The 19,998-nt window shown below is 42.9% G+C and overlaps 2 protein-coding genes across 4 annotated transcripts in view; one reads left to right on the top strand and one right to left on the bottom strand.

The window, feature by feature from the left end:
• Positions 1-1,207: 1,207 nt before the first annotated feature.
• Positions 1,208-9,837, bottom strand: usp1 (ubiquitin specific peptidase 1). Of its 2 annotated transcripts, none has more exons than XM_035176892.2 (9): positions 9,687-9,837; positions 7,436-7,665; positions 7,124-7,265; positions 6,762-6,863; positions 6,324-6,493; positions 5,247-6,007; positions 4,886-5,044; positions 4,338-4,539; positions 1,208-3,834 (listed from the first exon to the last, which is right to left on the bottom strand). In XM_035176892.2, the coding sequence occupies exons 2-9, from the start codon at positions 7,603-7,605 to the stop codon at positions 3,078-3,080; spliced, it is 2,463 nt and encodes an 820-aa protein (XP_035032783.2). In that variant the 5' UTR covers positions 7,606-7,665; positions 9,687-9,837; the 3' UTR covers positions 1,208-3,077. The 2 variants fall into 2 exon arrangements, with proteins under 2 accessions (XP_035032783.2, XP_035032785.2); XM_035176894.2 differs by having other exon boundaries at positions 6,324-6,490.
• Positions 9,838-10,693: 856 nt separating this feature from the next.
• The window catches only part of kank4 (KN motif and ankyrin repeat domains 4), a 73,166-nt gene continuing 63,861 nt past the window's right edge, over positions 10,694-19,998 (top strand). The window contains exon 1 of one of the 2 annotated variants that reach the window (XM_035176305.2): positions 10,694-10,753. The gene's annotated coding sequence lies outside the window, so the exon portion shown is untranslated. Of the gene's footprint in view, positions 10,754-13,822; positions 14,149-19,998 lie in introns of those variants that run through there. The other variant, XM_035176303.2, reaches the window with a different exon arrangement.

Raw genomic sequence — 19,998 nt, 5'->3', positions numbered from 1 at the left:
GTAGTTTCTTCTGAATTGTAGCAGCAAGTCAAAGGTTAACTTTAAAGGTAAAGCTGTGTTGCTTAGCTTTTGGCTCTCAACAGCCTTTGATTATAAGAAGTCTCCTTTGAACTTTAATTCAAGAGGTTCTTTGATAAAGCTTATAGTTCATTCCTGAACCATCCCTTAGTTGTGCTGCTATAGGTCTAGACTGCTGGGGGAACTCCCATCATGCACTGAGCGCTTCTCTCTCTCTCTGCCCCACATTTATGTCGCTAACTTTTCACCTGGATACTCCTCTCCCCTCTTTTCCACCCGCCTTTAGTTGTTTTGCTGATATATTTCAAATATCTAGCTCCCTTTCTTCACATTTAGCTAATTTTCCTCACATTTAAGACAGAAATTCATGTCATATATAAGTTGAGTGTTGAATGTTGTATCTATATGTAAACGTTCAATGTTAAAACTAAATATTAAATATAAACGTTAAATATAAATGTAAATGAAACATCTAAAGGTAAATTAGTTTAACATTTTTGGTTCTGCTCTAAGTTTCTTCAAGTTAATGAGGGAGTTTTTTCTCTATCATTTTAAAGGTCTAAACCTTAGCATGTAAAGTGCCTTGAGATAACGTAGGGTAGGATTTTAAACTGAATTGAAATTCGATTTTAACATAGTAAATAAATTGGGTTGTTCAATTCATCGTTGCATTGTGTTTTCATCAGCAATCAACATACATGTTTTAACTGCACTGCAATGAGAATATAAAACCAAAGCTATGATTTATTTTTCCTGCTATAAATTGACAATGTTATGAGGCACGTAGTCTCGTATCCTTTGATTCCATGGCGTCATAATTCGGTTATAAGGGATACACACTGTTCGCACCTTTCCTCCATCATTACAGCCGAAGTACACACTGCTACACTGGGCTCATTTTAAATCTGAGGCAAGCTTCTTGTTCCTCTACCCGGCTTTGATCTTACAGTGCACAGATGACGGCACCATGTGCTGTAAGATTCATATGAAGCACTAAACTTTACTATTGGGCTTTCTCAACTCTCACATTTCTACTGTAATTTAGACTCACTAGATATTCAGCACTAGACATTCATCTTTAGATAGGACCCTGTTTATCTGTATTGACAACTGGGTGTTTGATTGTAAATGTGGTGTAATGTGCAATAAAGTTATCTATGAAAATCGACTCATGGTTTCATGGAGCACATTTGGTAAAGGTAAAAACTTTATTGGTCACGGTACCACACTGCCAACATGAATAGTTACATTTGGGATGAGGTACAGTTTAAAGGACAAACTTACTTTGACTGGTTTCATCTATTAAAACACGTCAACAAGCATTTTGTTGAACACAAAAACCTGCATTGGAAACTTTGCTCATGATGAATTTCTCCTGAAAAACAGCTGAATTAGAACTGAGTCAATCCTCTGGACACATTCCATAAAAGGAGACATTGTTCAGCTCAGGTTTAGCTTATGACCTGGTTCCATATTATTAAAACACAAATCAGATACTGTCAATAAACCTATGATTTAGAACAAAACAAAATATAGTTGTGATCAATTGTAATTTCAGAGACATTTCAGAGTCTGAGTGCAGAAAAACATTAATACCTTTAAACTGCTAACGGTGGAAATGAGCAGGTATGCAGATGGAAAGCAAACACAGGACTTTCAAACTTGTTTTTCTCATGAAATAATTTCTTGAACAAATGGAGTAAAATCTAAAAACAGAAAAACAACTGGAGGCAAGTTGTACGGCGCAGGAGTCAGAGTCTCACTGGGCGATGGCTCTGTACGTTTCAAAACAAGCTGCTAGGATCTTTATCCACAAAAAATTATCAGCATCTATTTTGATAATTGATTCGTTGTTTTTGAGTCATTTAAATTTTCTGGTTTCTTTAGTTCTCTGTAATAGTAGAATGAATATATTTGGGTCTGTTAGTGAAACAGATCTGCAAACGGAATTCTACACAATGTTCTGACATATGAGAAATGTGTTGTTTCTCATGTGTCAAAGAAACTACACTTAAATTCTCCAGTCTCTGACCCGTCCTTCTCCTCACAGCATAACACAGAAGTACAGCTGAAGTAATAACCTGAATATAAGTAACTAACCTGCAAAACATTTCACATCCAAATATGAGAAGTGTTAGTTACACACACTAAAGAAATGAAAGATGAACAAGGCTGTCATGACCTCACTGAACTAATCTTATAACAACATAACAGCTTACTGAAGAAATGTTATGAACATTTTACTCAAACTGAATCAGCGTCTTGAAAATGCTGAGCATGAAACTGCAGCCTCCAGAAACACAAGTTTCAGCAGCGCCAAGAAAATATGGGCAAGCTCATTGTGTATTAGATATTTTTGTGTGTTTTATGTAAATATCTGCTGCTGCTGTTGTGTAGCATGAACTCCAGGTTTCACAAGCATTGATCACATCAATATCAGGCTTCATACAAAGATGTGTCTGTGATAGGTGAATAAAGGCTTATTGCAAGGATTGCAGCATCGCTTCAGTGTGTGAATGGAGAAGATTTGTTTTATTTGTTTTTTGTGGTTGCATGATGTGTCAGAATTACACAGTTTACTCTGCATCCAATTTAATACAATATAGAGACACTTTTGGATCGGAAAAAGCATTTGAGCATTTCAGATTTTCGCTTGATGAAATTTTTGTTTAAAAGTGCTTTTCCATTTTGTAAAAGGGAACCATAGAAACTGAATGAGTGATAACATGAAAAAAAGGAGGACATGGTAAAGACAATGACCTTGTCAAAGAAACACTATGGACAGCAAAAACTTCTTGTACAAAAAAAAAAAGTCTCAAAAAGCCAGTCATCCCTGACACGTAGAAAGACAAGTCAAGTCATTTCTGAAAATATATGATTTCTAACCCAAACTAGACTCCATGAGATGGTTTCTTGCCTGAAAGGTAACTTCTGCTCAGGTTCTAAATATGGCAGCCATAGTAATTTTGGCAGAGTTTGTAGTATTGCAAAAAACTACAACTGTCTTTTCTTTCTGAGCACTCCCCCCCACCCCCCCACCTTGAGTCCTTGTGTTCATGTTAGCATCCAGGCTCAGGGATCCTTCTGTAGAAGAGCAGGTAAGGTGTCGATGAGGAGCTCGCCTCTGGAGAGCAGGCGCGCAGGAAGTCCTCCTCCTCAAACAAACGCACCTCAGAGTCATCAAACAGCATCCATTTGCCTTCGTACTCCTGGAGGGAGTTCAGCGCCCCCACCCCACCACAAGGGGGCAGCAAAGCCTCCTCTCCTTCCTCAGGCTCCTTTTTATGACCCAGACTGTTGATCGTCTTCCTGCGTTTCGATCCCTCTGTTGTTGCACTGCTGGCTGCTTTATCTGTGTGTTTGCTGCTGCTGCTCCCAAGCTCGTAACTGGTCAAACTCCTCTGGCCGCCCAACAGTCCGACCACACCCTCTGACTTTTTGCCCCCCGCCTTGCTGCTCGCCAAACTCGCAACTCTCTGTCCCCTCGTTCTCAGGCTGAAGGACACTTCACCATCATTGTAGTCCAGCGCTTCCTCCTTCACCTGCACTTCCTCTTTGCTGTCCTTTTCCTCCTCTTCCCCCTTCTCCGTTTCTTCTCTGCCCTGCGGCCAGAGCTCCACGTCTTTCAGGTCAGACATGCGGACGTAGGCGGTGTAGTGGCCACTGCTGATGGTGACACCGCTGTGCATGACAACAGCAAACAGCTGGTATTGTTGACCTTTAGTGGAGGGACGTGTGCACCACTCCTCCAGAGACAAGGTAAAAGGAGTCTGCAAGGGAGTATTCACCTTAGAGAGGCCAGCATATGGGTCCATGCTAAGAGGGAAAGAAACAAGGAGAGGAGTTACTATCATAAATACCACATATAATAATAATAAAGTATTTGGGCAATTTTGAAGACCAAATTATGAGATTTCGAGAATAAAATCATATTTTGAGAACAGAAAAGACAGTTTCTCACACAATCTTTTCAAAGTCATGATACTTAATATCAGATAATGTGAAGCTGATGAGACAAAATATTAAGTGTTTCGTTATTTGTGAAACCTATAACTAAGTATGACTTAACAAGATGCTTCACATTCCTCATTTTAACACATACTGATCTTCTGATATTTCTCTTCTGACAAGACACGTATCCTAGAATTATGACTTTATTCTCATAATATTATGACTTTACTCACAAAATCTCAATTTCATTTCTCTTCAACATAGCCCTGATAGTTTAGGGGCAAAATACTGAAAAAGAATTTATAAAAAACAGACTAAAATGAAATTTGAACAGTAAAAGCGAAAAGCTGCGTTGGCAGTTAACTCACTCTAAGCTGTTGGCAGAGAAGCGTTTCAGATGAATGGTGACGACTTCGGGAGTTTTGTCAAACAGAAGACTTCTCTCGGCCTCTGTGTAGTGAAGACAGGTCTCACAGAAGTACTTGTCCTCTCCAACGATGCGCTCCACTGAAGCAAACTGGCCAATGGCCCATTTCAGAGTCCTCAGCTCTGGTTTGGGGTCCGGAGAGACTGGAGGGAGTAAAAATCAGTTATTAGATGTATTATGGGATGGATTCTTTTTCACCTGCTTTGTGACCTAATAGAAAAGGTGTGCACATATGAATTATATGATTTAAATTGGCTGAGTTTTTCACCCACAAAAAATGTCTCTACCTGCTTCGGTGGCTGAGAAATTAAAGTTTTATAAACATTGGCAATTCTGTCAGCTCTTCAGAAACCCCTGAGGTTTGAGGTGGTTGTTTCTATTCAGCCCCTTAGGTCTTCATGGGTTAATGCTGCTCAATGAATGATGGCACCTTTTTTAAAACCCAATGCAAAGAGTTAATGTGGATACGGAAGCTGCACCAATCCTCACCCTCTGAGAGATCGTCCGGGCTGCCGGGTTGCTCATCGAGTACAGGGACACTGATGTCTTGGAAGTCCTCTCTCCTCTCCGTGAAGCTCTCACACTCCAGACAACGAGTCCTCAGAACCAGCTGACCCTGGAACAGGCGCTCCAACAGGTCCAGGCCGTCTAAATAAAACAGACACACACAAGTATTTTATGTCTGCAGTCACATAGTGATGATGTGTGTCTGACCAGACTCTATTCATTTCCTCTATTGAAGTAGCATTTATGTAATTTTTTACATACCCAATTAAGACTGAATTAACTCATACCAAGAATTTAAAGGAACAGTAAGTGTTTTGTTTTATCAGAGCTCTGTGTTTCATACCTTGATGTTTCACTGTCTCATCTTCAGCCAGGTTTTGTGGTGATTTCTCATCACAGCTCTTCTCTTTCGGACTTTGCTCGTCGCTCTGTCCGTTCTCCTGCTCCACCTTAATTTGGTTCTTCGTGTTAATGGAGCTGATCTTCCCCACGCTGAGGAATTTGGAGAAAATACTTGGCTGTTTCCCAGAAGGCCTCAACCAGCTCAGCTTAGAGCGTTTCTTCCTCTTCCCCTCTGCCTCTTTAGACGTCTTTTCACCTTTCCCCTCACCGTCGCTCCCTCCATCCTCCTTCCCATCTAGCTTTTTCACCGCCTCCTCCTCTGCCTCCTTTTCTCCGCCTTTTTCTTGGGTGCTGTCCACCACGATGTCACTGGAGGACTTCCTTTTGGAGCGGGTGAAGGGTTGATTTCTACCACTGTTGTCTTCCTCCACATCAGACTTCTTAGACTTGACAGATTTTGGCTTCTTCTTGGCATTTCCCACCTCAGTGTCACTCTTTCTCTTGCCGCTGACTTGGCCGTCCTCGTCTGCGGGAGTTTGGCCTTCTGAGGGATCCGTTACAGCAACGTCTGAGTTGCTGGAACCCAAACGAACACCATTCTCCATTTTGACTCCTGTCGCGTCGTCGTCCTCCTCCTCCTCCTTTTCCAGCGCCTGCTCCTTCCTGATGGTGTCACAGGTCTCTTGGATGTATCCCAGAATGCACTGCAGCACCTCCTGGGCATCATGCTGAAGATAGCCTTCATACATGGGGTTCAGTTGCCTGCAACGTATGTTGACAAAATAGATTATCTGTAATATGTTTTTAAAAACAATTTAATACCTTTGTTTGAAGAATCATTTTAAAATCATATAATTAATCAATCGGATGAAAACTTCTGAATATCTATTTCATAGGTTAGACTGAGAGAGCAGGCCAAATTATATCTATAAAATCTATAAAAGTAAAAAATGATTTATCAAAAGTTGAAAGTTTTAATGTAACTCAAAACTCATCAATGTAGTTAGAAACAAAGTACTTCTCTATTTCATTGCATGTGACAACTGTCACTTGTGTACGATTGATGTGATTTTCTTACCTGAGTGTGTTCAGGATTTTCCGAGGCGGTGTGGAGAGCTCTCCGTCACTGAAGCTGTCAGGGTTGAGCAGGAAGCTGGACTGCAGCTGCTCCACTGACGTGATCAGACTGTTGAAGCTTTGCAACAGCTCAACGTGAGCTGGCAAGGACTCAGCTACATCTTCTGGCTGCTGAGAACACGGAGATAAAACAGTTGAATTAAATAAAAGATCTTTGAACTATAGGATCAAATACATTATACCAGGATAGCGTGTTTTTGATTACACTTCACTATACAAAAGCCCTAAAATTACACGAGCAAAGTTAACAACTCTTAATTGATAGTGTTGATAAATTTGTGATCTATCTAGATTAAGATTAAGATTAAAGATCATCTTGGAGCGATTCCTTGCTAATGTAAATTTTGCTAAATAAAACCATCATTTGTGTTGCACCAACCTCTTCACTTGTATCTGTTTCTTCCTTTGGTTTGTCTTTTCTTTTAGACAGTTCGTACAGTTTCTTTATGCCTCCTCTGAGTCCTGGACAGTAGTACAGAACCTGCAAGTGCAACCAGACGCAAGATTAGTTATTAGTTTGTTTGCAACAAATCCATCTCTATAGATAACTCAAAAAAGCTTGATATCTTATTGATAACACAAGTGTCCGAAATGAACTTAAAGCAGGAATAATAGTCAAATACATTTTCCTTACAAAAATCATAATTCTCTAAACATAAATGTAATATATTGTAATGTGCACATGTATGTAGATTCAGCTATTAACGACAATGGTTTATTCTGTCTCTGGAAATGACCAACCTGTAAGATACTGTTCAAATAGCAGGTGTTGCCCAGGTTGTTGAAGCCCACAAATGGCACCAAGTTCTCCCTCTTTTCACATGACGGAAGGAGACAAGGTGACTCTGGACACACAGGAGGATCAGGAACCACCTGATCACCGCTGTTGAACAGTGAAGAAGAAACACAACTTGGTAAAACAGCTGCTAACTATTACCAAGTCTGAAGAGGCTCTATGATTGAAGCTGTGTTAGCATGCTCCGTAATGATGTCAGTTATCCCCACACATCATTTGTCAACAATGCAGAACTTTGTATAACCCTATGGACCCACCTGTCCTCGGGCTCCGTTGGTTCAGACGATTTGGGTTCATATGCTGGAGGCTCCGAGAAATCCAGCACCCGTTTGGCTTCCTTCTTCTGGAAGAACCTCAGAGACAGTTTGCTCTTCTTGATGGGGCTCCCGAGTGCCGCCACCACATCCTCACCCTGCAGACCTGGCATCTTTCTTTTGGGCAGCTTGGAGGGGTGATTAATTCTCTGCTGAGATAAGACAGTGCTCCTCTGTAGTGAGAAGAAGGAAACACATACAGTGGAATTTAAGAGGGAGCCATCAGAGTTGTTTTCCTGCCGGTTTGAGGCACAAAATGTGAAGCAACTGATACACACGGTGCAATAAATATTCACACAGACACTCCATACAGTTACATATGAATGTCACACTGCACCTTTGAATGTAAATAGTTTTAGTTTAGTAAAAAATGAAAAGAGCATAGATGGTTGATTATTAGAGCCTGAGCACCGACAGTGCCAAGGCCCTTTTGCTTTTTGTTTGAATATTCAGGAAAAATTTTCACATTTTTGACAGCTTGAACAAACTTTGATTAGTTTTACATTAAATTTTCACAATGTGGTCTGCAATTGATGGCCTGGACCATAATAGTTTGTGTTAGTTTGATTTGCTCTGCAGTTTATGAGACACATGTAATGTAACGTGACACAAAAAGGTCAGGACTTCAGTGTTAAAGTGAGTGGAATGATCCGGAGTCATGATCCGACATCATCAATAAATAACTAAATACATGTGATTATCGAATTATTTGAAGATCGGTTAAACCAGACTGAATTGCTGCGAAGTTTGGTAAGTTTTCGTGTATGTTTAAGCCGTCAGCTTTGCTTTGACCTCATTGTATCTCTCCTGAAGTTTTCTCCGGTCCATCTGGAAACTCTGCAGTCTTCCTTGTTTCGCAGAGCTGGATATTGAGGTCAGCACTGAAACTCTTCTCCAGTATCAGCAATTCAAAGTGCTCCAGAATTTGATTTAGCGTATTCTCTTTATCCTGTCCGAGTTCTGTTTCCACTCACATGCCTCTAGAATTATCGTGTCATCTGCCACTGATTTACTGCACAACAGTGAGTTTAGTTGTTCAGGAGATTACTCTGAAGATGTTAAGCTGAAAGAATAACACTTGTTTGTGACTTACTATTCAACTCCACCCAGGTTTTAAATAAAATAACACATCAAAGGATTCATTAAGCAAATACTTCTTTGATGTCCGTTTGCTTCAATGTCACTGGCCATAGATTCCTTTGATGTCTTTGACTGGGGCACAGATGAAAGATTTATACGATCTGAAGACAAACAAGTGTGTTTGACCTGAACAGATCTATTAGGTCTGTATGTAGTGATAGTGATAGCACCACCTACTGCCTAAACGAAGCAAGTCTTGTACAACTTTAATTCGATTTACATTAAAGTTTCACCGTGTGGTCGACACTTGAAGGCGTGGAACCGTAATGCGTGGTTAGTGGGCGTGGTCCAGCGCCTTGTACCGGACATCAGTTCCCGGGATCGCAAGTGTTGCTCGCAGCCCTAGTTTTTATATTTGTATTGATATAAAACAGCGCTCCTCTGCGGCAAGAAGAAGGAAACACAGTCATTTCTTAGGGCGCCATCAAGAGTTGTTTTCCTGCCTGTTTGTACTTTATTTTGAAAGAATGTGAAAGAACTGACACACACACGGTGCAATAACTATTCACACACACACTCCATTCAGTTCCATACGAGTGTCACACTGCACCTTTGAATGTATATAGCCTTAGTTTTGTATTTGACTTATATATAGTAAACTCTTTCTACCTTGCTTTTTATTTTAATGTAACTATTGCACTGCTGAGCTGACCTGTACCTGCCACTGTAACGTTGAGCCTGTGCGAACTTGCAAAATAAAATCGTGAAAATGAAAGTAAAATGCTTCGCAGTTGTGTTGCTACAAACCGAGCTAGCTTCGGTGTAAACACAGTGCTACACGGTTAGCCACTTAAATAACGTGATAGCTAACACTTAGCCTCTCTTAATGACCACTGTTAGCATAAACATTACAAACATCACAGTTCGCACGAGCAGCCCGTGTGCGTTTAGCGCTAAGACGCGGTTGACAATAGCGGAAGATAGCGTTGGTTTCGTTGCGCAGTTAGCAGCGGTAAAGTGGGTCAAAGCGGCGAGGAGGCGGCCAACAGTTCTCTGAAGGAAAACAACCAGGCTACAACGCAGCTGGGGGGTTCACATCTGTCTTCGGTCTTACCTGAGCGAGTCATGCCACGTTAAAGTTCAGTAAATGTCCCGGGATGAGCGGTTCAGGAGCCGTTAAACTCAGACTTCCACCATCGGGTCGCTGCTGCAGAAGTTGGCGCTTTTTCCTGCCGCAGGACCCGCTGCCCGCTCCGCCGCCGGTAAAACAGCGGCACCGCAGGAAAACACCCGGGGACCACGTCCGGTTAACGGTCACCCCCTGAGACCACCACGTGTTTCAAACCCACACGTGTAAACTGGTAAAAGTGGCCAGATGACCGAGAAATAATATATAACCAGAGATACTGGCATTCCAGATCTCAGGCTTATATTAAGACACCTATTTCATTCAGGCCCCTCTCTGCTTACTCCCGGAAGCCATTTTTGTAGTCTTATTTGTCAAGTTAGCTTTGATAGATAGATTGGTGGATTTTCAAAGTAAAAGCGGAGCTGTAGTTGGATCAGAGGGAATCCTCCACGTTGTCTATTTAAGAATAAATAATAATACATAAAACAAAAACAAAACATCAATATAAAAACCTACAACAACAATAACAATAACAATAATAATCATAAACAACCACCTGATCGTTGTGGATCCTGATAGACTATGATTACAACAAGACTGCTTGACACACAATACACCAACTCACATATTCTACAATTACTGACAATACCTCTTCAATTCATTTGTCAATGCTGCTTTGTCTTTTGTAGTGTTTAGTTTTTAAACGGAAGTATAAAACCTATATCTTTTGTAACTTGATAATCCTCCTTTTTACTGAACTGTATCTAAAAAAATCTGTACTTTAAACAAATATGTTTTAATTTGTATTCTTAATACCAATATATGCGATGCAACGCTTACATTTTGTTGTGTTTTGGGGAAAATCTGCTGACACACAAAAACACCAAAATAAAAAAATAAAAATAAAGCACCTTTAGAGGTTGTTAAGGGCAGTGCACCGCTTCCACCGACCGGGGGCGACACTGACTCGAGGAAGAGATGCTGAGGTATCCAGCATCATCTCCACTGGAGCATCTGATCACATCACTGGCGTCCCTCCCTGGACTTTAACGGTAAGATACTGTTTCCTTACCAGAGTAAACAAACCAGTATCTGTTTAACAGCGCAGTAGATCATATTTATTTTAAACCAGTTGCTCTGTGTTGGTTTTGGATGAGGCTGCAGAGTGTTGCTGCGTTTTTTATTCTTACGACACGGATTAGGATTTGCAGTCCCCTCGAACGCAGCGCGAAAAATGAGCAATGCCAGATGTGTCGTTTCCTCCCGTGCACGCAGCCAGTGGATGCATTTGTGAATACGATGGTTGAATGTGTGCAGGACGATCCACTGCTGGAGCCCTGGCTCTGTCAGCGGCAAACACGCACCAACACCCATGGGGTTTGAGGTACAGACCCTCAGCCTCCACAGTCCACTCGTGTTATCCGGCTTGATGATGCTGCAGGAAGGATGCAGCTGTGGAGGGGAGCAGCGTGGAGCTCTGGTGCCTGTAGGTGAGGATGGAGGCGCCGCATATGCCACCATCCTCAGCCTCAAGCTTCCAGCTGCTATCACCTCAATCTCCAGCTCTGTGGTGGCGTCAGCAGGGGGTTGATTCACTACAAATTAGTGCAGCAGGACGTCATAGGCCTCGCACCTCATTTAAATGTATTTTTAATGAAAATAGATGTGACAACCAGAGATTTGTCCAGAAGGTGTTATGGTTCGTCACATCCCAGCTAAAATCCAACCAGGAGGTGTGTTACAGAGGGTGATAGCATCGTTTTCTCAAGGAAAGCTAAGTGGTCTGAAGGCAGAGTGTTGAATGCATATCTGTGTTTGAGGATGTACAGTGATACACAACTGGAATCAAAACAAAGCCTTGTTTTTTGTCACCGGACTGATCTGATCTAAAGATTCAGAAATGCACTTCCCTGGAAGACGCGCAAGAGACATTTTCCATTTTTTAGGGGGTTAAGAACATTTGACAAGATGGTGAATATCCCTTATATGTTTGAAGGTCTTCCGAGCTAGTTTGACGATAAATTGCCAACCGCCAGTAGATGTTAGCGACCTCCAGTGGTCATCATCAGTTGTGTACATTAGCGTCATCGAGTGTTTCGGCCTTTTATTCACGAGACACCCTCTGCTTAGGTAGGTCCACCACAGGCTGATCAGATGTGGGTGTGTGTCCCTCACGTGTTGGGGCCCAGTTGGCATCTGTCCTGATCCAGGGTCATTGGCTGCAGCGTTCCGTGATTTTTCTTTTATGGTCGGACACAGGACTTGTGCGTGGATTCCTCGCTCTTTGAGCAAAGCCCCTGCAGCCGACCTCCAATGGGCAGACTAGTGCTGTCCAGCCTCGTTGTCATGGGGCCACAAAACCACCAATTTAATGAAAAACAAGAAGAAAAATGTCCAACTTCGTTGAGCTTGGATAAACGGCCCCCAACAGTGAATGCAAACATGTTGGACATGTTGCCACCTACTCGCAGATCCAGCAGGAATTTAACCTCTAACCTGTCGTGGTAATGAGGATCATTCTCCATGCACTGAGTAGCAGAACTTGCCTTTATCAAGGCGGGCTTTGTCCCAAGAGGCACGAAGCTCTCACGGCCACCGCAGCAGCAGAGGTGGGTGGTGTGACGGCTCAAAGCCCTGGGCCATGACATGAACCCCCCCCACACCACCACCACTCCCTGCCAGTCAGCTGGCCCCCCACCCACCTTTTTTATCAGGAGGGGAAAATGAAAGCATGTTGAGGGACAGGCTATAGTGCGCTCCAAGAATGAGAGGCATGTCCTGCAGTCGACCTCTCAACAACAAAAGCCTCTGTACACACATGTATGCACGGGGTTTTTTTGTCTGATTTTGCAGGCCTGTAACCGTTAACCATTTAATCACACTTATATGTTATTATAAGTGAGGGCAATGTGCGCGTGACCCCTGCATGAGCATATATCAGATCTTTCCCAGATTTTTACCTCCGCGAAGTGAGGTTAGGTTTTCGTCTGTTTTCTTTGCTTGTGTGTTATTTAGCAGGATTGCGCAGAAACTGCTGGACAGATTACAGTCAAACTTGGTAGAAGGATGTAATATGGGTCCGGAAAGAACTCATAACATTTTTGTGCAGATCTGTATCAGGGGGCTTTGCTTTCACTTTCTTTAACATTGCGAGATAGAGCATCTTTTGACATATTTCGTTGTTCTCGTGCAAATCTCAGAAAAGGTTGTGTAAACTCTTAAAAGAATGTGTAAAAGAATTTGTCAGTTTGTCAACTTTGCAATGTGTGTTGCAAAGTTGATTTTTTCTAACCTCATATCGTATAAGATGTTCCTGGTCCATTGTATTTGAGATGGAGGAATCATGTCTTTCCATTTCAGAGAGAAATGTTAATTTAATTTAAATAAAATCAGGCAACGTTTATGTGTTACTGTCCTCACAGGCTGTGGGCGTGTTGTTTAATATGAAGGCTTTGTAGAGGAAAATGGTCATTATTATATATTCACTTTTCCAGTCTTATTGAACACTTGACCCATTCATGCACACATTCCTACAGCACTTCTATATTCAGAACCTTTTCATTCAGCATTTTCTTGCACATAAACTGTCAGCACAGCCGTCAGGAGTAATTTAGAGAGCTCTATGGCTGAAAGAGCCGGGGATCGAACCACCGACCCTCTGGTTAGTGTATGAACCCCTCTCCCTCCTGAGCTCAGGCTAAAATGTTTCACAAAGGAAAAAGGCAACAGTGGAACAGTCAAGTCTCAATCAGTTGCAATGAGAGCTGTTTTTGCCTCACTCTTATTTATTTTCACTGGAAGTCCTTGTGTCTCACAGGAACTGCTCACTTAAGAGTAGTAGTGCGTGTGTGTGTGTGTGTGTGTGTGTGTGTGTGTGTGTGTGTGTGTGTGTGTGTGTGTGTGTGTGTGTCAGTAAAAGAGCGTTAATGAGAATCTTTATGAGTGTTTGCATGTGTGTGTATATCAGATCGGATCAGATCTTGGGCTGCACACATCTCTCTCTCTCTCTCTCTCTCTCTCTCTCTCTCTCTCTCTCTCTCTCTTTCTGCATACTTTAGAGCATCTGCGCGACTCCCATTTGATGCACGCTGAAGGAGGAGGGTGTATCCAGCCCCAGCCGCTCTGATGTTAGGCAACAGTAACTCCTCCGTCCCACTCAGTCTGCTCTCTCCGCTCTGCCTCTGCTCTCCTGTTTCAGCCAGTCTGTCCGCCCTCCAGCGTAGTACTCTCCTTTCACTCACCGCTTTTCATCACCAGCTAGGATACATTTACGCGAAACCCACGCAGGTAGACGAGAGCTCCGGCGTAGTGTGCTGAAGAGTTTCCCTCAGCTGATACACAGAGATATAAATGCACGTTACCTTGGAACGGACATAGAAAGTGTTGCTGGAGTTTCTTCCCCATACTACGTTTTTAATCCCAAAGGATACTGCACACAGCTGCACAGGTAAGGACAACACTGATTCTCCCTGCACCTTTTTCTACATCTTCCTTTTTATTCTACTCTTTCTTTCTCAGCTTTTTATTCTATCCATCTCCCCTATGCCTCCTTTGTAATCCTCTCCTCCTCTTCTGTCAGATCTCATTCATCCTGTTTGCCTTCTCCTCTCTCTTTTTTTTATCCTTTACACATCTTCCTTTGCTTCTATCTGCTGCCCCATGTGTAATTCATGTCTCTCCCATCTTGGCACACATAGTCAAGAAAAGAAGGGTTTTCGGCATTTTCACACACCGAATCTACATCTTCGAGTTGTTATACATTCCAGACACACGGAGACGAGAGATGCTGCGTTTATCATCTTCATCGCTCTGTGTGTCCATGTTTATCTGTGCTGAGCTCTGGGATCCTCAGCATCTGTGTGTTGATCAGATACTGCAAACCAGGCATGCGTGCACATATCTGTGCATGTATGTACAATCATGCTGACAGAGAAACACGCCCCCCCCTCTCCTCTCTCTCTCTGTAATGTCTCTCCATACCGGTTGATCCCTTCTCTGGAGCGGTTCATTAGCAGCGCCAGGTTTCAGTTAAATTCCCTGCCGGCCTGACTAATGTTTTTCAGCTGGAGCCTGATGTGCACATATGCACGCAGTTACGATTCACACATACTGTAGGAAGCATGCTAACCATCAGGCAGAGGAGCAGAAGCCAGGGATGTTTGTTGCTGTTTTGAGAGATTCTCTCTGCATCCATTTACTGAGCATCCCTGCTCTGCTTCTCCACCTCTCTCTCTCCCTCTCTTATGCAAAAACCTGCCTGTCTCTCTCTCTCTCTGCTCGCTCAGCGTCTGCATGTATTCTCAGTCAGTCTTGGTCACTGCTCTGCCTGCCACAGAGCATCGGCCATGGTTGGCTGGCTGACCGCAGCTACACAGCATTAACAAGGCAAAGCGTTCCTGTTACATTGGGCATGTTTACAGGGTGCCACATTGTGTGTGCGTGTGTGTGTTTGTGTGAATGTGTTTTTATTTGTGTTGCCTCTTTAGGACCTTTTCCAGCATAAACACTGAGCTTTTCAAGACCAATAGACCTCATGGGGACCAAAGCCTGGTCCTGATGAGGCTGAACTTCATTTCTGAGGTCCTTGTTAAGTTTAGGGGTGAGATGTGAATTGTGGGTAATTTAAAGGTTCAGTGTGTAAGATTTAGGTGAATTGGCAGAAATTGAATATAGATTAATCCTAGTGATGTTTTCACTAGTGTGTTTTATCTTAATTGCATGAATTGTGGTTTTTTTAACCCTAGAATGGGCCTTTATTTTTAAATACTTTATATTTACATCAGGAGCGGGTCCTTTCTACGGAGGCAGCCATGTTTATTTACAGTAGCCCAGACTGGACAAACTAAACCTTTTGAGTTTTTATGACAACTGAAGCCACGACAGTTTCTCTTTCATGTTTGGAAGGGGAGGGTGAGGTGAGGGGTTATTCAACTGCAACATGAAACTTCACCACTAGATGTCACTAAATTCTACACACTGAACCTTTAAGTTTAGGGTTAGGTGTGAATTGGTCATGGTTAATGTTACGGATAAGGCTTTGGTTAGGCTGTCCACAATGAATGGAAGTCAAAGCAATGTCTGAATAAGGATGACTGTGCAAACCTGTGAGTGTTTGTGTGTGTGTGTGTGTGCTGGATTCACTGGCATTAAGATTTATCCATCTATGCTCAGGTTAAAGGGCACACTGTTATTTAAAGCATACACACACACACACACACACACACTCACATGCACACAGTCCTCCGAGACATGGCTGAACCACATTAGAGTGTGCCGTCCCACGCTGTGTGCATATGTTGATATTTTTATGTCAGTGTGTGTCAGTGTGATTTCCTCTGAGGTGCAGAGAGGTGAGTCACACCAGCTCACGCGCTGGTGGCTGTTAGAGGCGTTCACTGTGACGATATCCGTGTAGTGTGATTTTCAAATTGACGCTGTCTGATTGAATCATGTCCCTGGGAAATGTCAACTTTTCAGGAAACAAATTAAAGCAAAACTGTTTGTTTTTTTAGCTTGATACCCATGAATTTTTAAGTTTATCTAATGCGATCTTAGAAGGTTTTGTAATCCCAAGTCTAATAGAAATTGCTGAGTACTCAGAGGAGCTCGTAATCATTTAAATCAAGTTCAAATATTCATATCAGCAAAAGCAAGAGTTGCAGGCTTTGCGATGCTTTGGCAGCTTTAAAATGATTTGTTTGGAACTGAGTCACGGATACTGGTGTGTTTCCAACAGAAGTGGTTGTTGTGTATGTGGGGTTTATGTTTCTGTGACCTGCAGCTGTGATGTTGCTGAACCAAAGCAGCAGACGTCAAGATGTATGATGCAATTGTTTTTAGCAGCACTTTTGTGATCCCCTGACGTTTTCTCCAGCGCCACCATGAGGTTAACATTTGCTATCTCAACAGCAGTTTAGTCAATTGGTACGACAATTTGTTTGTAATTATTAATTTGTCCACTTATTTGGTGCACGGCCAAATACCTGAAAATGGAGTTATATTCCCAGTGTTAAGTGTATAGTCTGTATATTAAAATTCATATGGATTCCGGGTCCAAAAAGTTAAGACGATGCATGAAACCTTTATTCTCTGAAATGACCAGCAGAGGGCTGGTTTTAAAAGAAGTCTTTGAGAAAATGATTGTATTTCTCACTTGAGGACGGTATGAGTTGGGGCGTGGATACTGTGTGATTGACAGCTAGTTCTTTCCAATGGGTGCAGGTGCAGGTGGGCGTCAGTCAGGCTGCTCCTTTAAATGGGGTTTCTTCTTGGTTTCAGTGCAATATACTGTTCACAAACAGCAGTTGGAAAACCAGTGGGTGACGTCAGGTTGTGTTGCCATTTGGTTTGCTTGGTTTAGTGGTAATCAGCAAACATGAGCGTGCTAACACGCTAACCTCAGCTCGCGAACATGCGAAACTGAATACTTTCTAAACATCAGCGTGCTCGGATCGATAGAGAGCAGCTCAAAGGAAACTGTTTAAATTACCCACAGGAGGAAAAGCAACCAGGGACCCAGCTATAGGTGGAACTGCACAGGAACAGTTTAGCTGCTTAATGTGATGGAAAAGTGTATTCAAGCACAGGAACACACACACACATTCTTGTACTTCTATCTTGGTGCGGACACTCATTGACATATAATGTGTTCCCTAGCCCTATACCCTAACCTTAACCATGAAAACTAAATGCCTAACCGTAAACCTAATTCTAACTCTAAGCCCAAAACCAAGTCTTAACCCTCAAACAGTCCATTGAAAAAGTGAGGACCGGCCAAAATGTCCTCACTCTGTAGGGTCTATGCTTAAAATGGACCTCACATAGGTATAAAGTACTTACACACACAGCTCTGGTCGTGTCGTCCGTGTGTCACATAACAATTACTCATGTTCATTATTCTAACGATGGCTGTCAGTAAAGAAATTACTCAGCACAAACCTCATGGCACATGACACAATTCCTTCGCACACTAGTAGATGCGTGTGTGAGTGTGTGTGTGGCGTGTCTAGAGCAGTGTGCTGCAGGTTGCTTTCTCACTGAGTGGGAGCTGGGTTGTAATGTGCATGGTGTGTGTGTGTGTGTGTGTGTGTGTGTGTGTGTGTGTGTGTGTGTGTGTGTGTGTGTGTGTGTGTGTGTGTGTGTGTGTGTGTGTGTGTGTGTGTGTGTGTGTGTGTGTGTGTGTGTGTGTGTGTGTTAAGTTGACCGGTGCCAGTCTGCGCTCTGTCTCGACTGGCCGAGTGCCCGGTACTCCCATGTGGTTCATATTCTCCAGACTTTGACATCCACTGACTCCTCCTGAGGCTTCACTGAACCTGCAAATGCCTTTGATTGCCCACACAGCATCTGTGTGTGTGTGTGTGTGTGTGTGTGTGTGTGTGTGTGTATGTGTGCACTCAGTTGATCACTCATACGGATAAATGTGTTAATTTTCTTACCCAAATCAACTTATCCACCATAAAGCTAAGGTGTGAGGTGTGTGTATGTGCTTTGTTTCCTTGTGCCTGAAAATGAGTGAAACAGGTTGTATTTTGTATTGCTTTAACCCCACTCATGCACATCTCTCTATTTCTAGTATAACATCAAACAAGTGTCAGAGTTAAGGTTAAGGAGCTTTCAGGCTTCTTAGTGCTGTGGGAGGGAGAGAGACTCCCCAAACTCTGTTGTCTGTGTCAGTCAAAGAAGCCAAAAACCCTCACTGAGAACACACACAGATACATGAGCGCCAACAGCCTGCACTCACACACAGTCACTCACGCAGACACACACACACCAGCTGAGCGAACGCCTAGGGATAGCACTACTAATCTCATTCTCTGTTGACACACAATTTCTCAGCTGTGCCATGCATTCGCAGCTCTCTCCCTCTCTTTCACCATGTTGGTGTATGTCTTCCTGTCAGTGTGAGCAGAAGGGTGAGTTCACACCGGGCCAGAGGTGTGTGTGCGTGTGTGTGTGCGTGTGTGTGTGTACTCTGTGCCTGTAGCACATCTGTTCTGCAAACCACAGCTTCCCACAGACGGAGCCCCTTCAAGCAAACAGCGGGACTTTGCAGAAGTTCAGGTAAAGTGGGTTTGTGGTCCTCAGAACTTTTTTTGTTGAGTTGTTGAGTCGTATCAGGGGCGTCGCAACAGGGTGGGAAACACAGGCTACTGCTTGGGGGCCCCCAAGCTGAGAGGGGGCCCCCTGAGATGAGCCTGATTATGGGGTTCTCGCAACAATTACGTTGTGAGAACCCCTTCAAATTCTGTAATCAGCTATGTACAGGACACTGCATGGTCAGAAACCTCTTAACAAGGCCGCATGCCACTTTGTGCCATCTTGTGTTAGGCTGACCTTGTATGCGTTTTCCAGGTGGTGTCCATCTTTGAAATGCAGCAGCTGTGGTCCATTCTGAGAACAGGCCCAAGCCACTGTACCCGCCAATGTCTGATCTCTTGCACCACACTGAGGCTCTTAGTCTGCTTGTAAAGTTCGTCATGAGAGATCTTTTTAGGCCAGAAGATGTGGCATATTTTTCTAAGGCATCCATTGTGCTAGGCGTCAATCTTGTTCATCTTTTACTATATGCCCTGATACAAATGCCACTTGCCTTCTGCCAAAAGCTTCACAATTTTAGAGGTTTGGTTTAGGACTAGAACATCTAAATGCGTGGTTTGAAGTGTCTATGATAGTGGTGGGGTTTTACTGCTTTACCTTTATTTATGTGTATGCATGGAATGCACTTCGGGTATAATTTTGGTAGAAAAATGTTTGTTTGAAGACTGAAATTATGTGGTTTGGTATCATGGGGGGGGGGTCCCGTTCATTTGATGTACGGCCCTCCCTTTTGCCCGAGGCCCCTTGAGTCCCATGAAACGCTCCTGGGTAGTATGTTAAGAGAAATTCTAAAAGTTGTTATTTTACTGTGGTCCTTAGAAAAAAAGAAAAAAAAATGAAAGATATAGAGACAAAGCTGTGCAGGTCCATTATAAAGTTTGAACTTTATTTGCTTTTGACGAAACAAGAATTTTACGAACACCAGTGTTCTGGCCCTGGACGATTCACAAGTTTGTAGTGGCTGACGTTGATCCAGCCCATTATTTTGGCCAATATCCAGGGCAGCATTGAAGTCACTGCCAAGGTAGGCAGATTTCTTTCTTTGCCCTGAAAGCACATTTTGTGTTTAAAGGAATGTCAGCTGGCTCAGACCTGTGCACAGCAACGTCCAACAGACTCTGAATCTGTTTGACCTTCACTTTGATTCTGTTGGCAAAACTCAATTTGAATCATTCAGTTTAGTGTCGTTCAAATGACGGGA

This window comes from Hippoglossus stenolepis, chromosome 14 (assembly GCF_022539355.2).
Source record: "Hippoglossus stenolepis isolate QCI-W04-F060 chromosome 14, HSTE1.2, whole genome shotgun sequence".
Taxonomy (NCBI): domain Eukaryota; kingdom Metazoa; phylum Chordata; class Actinopteri; order Pleuronectiformes; family Pleuronectidae; genus Hippoglossus; species Hippoglossus stenolepis.
Note: the sequence above shows the minus strand (reverse complement) of the source record. Positions and strands in the feature narration are given on the sequence as shown.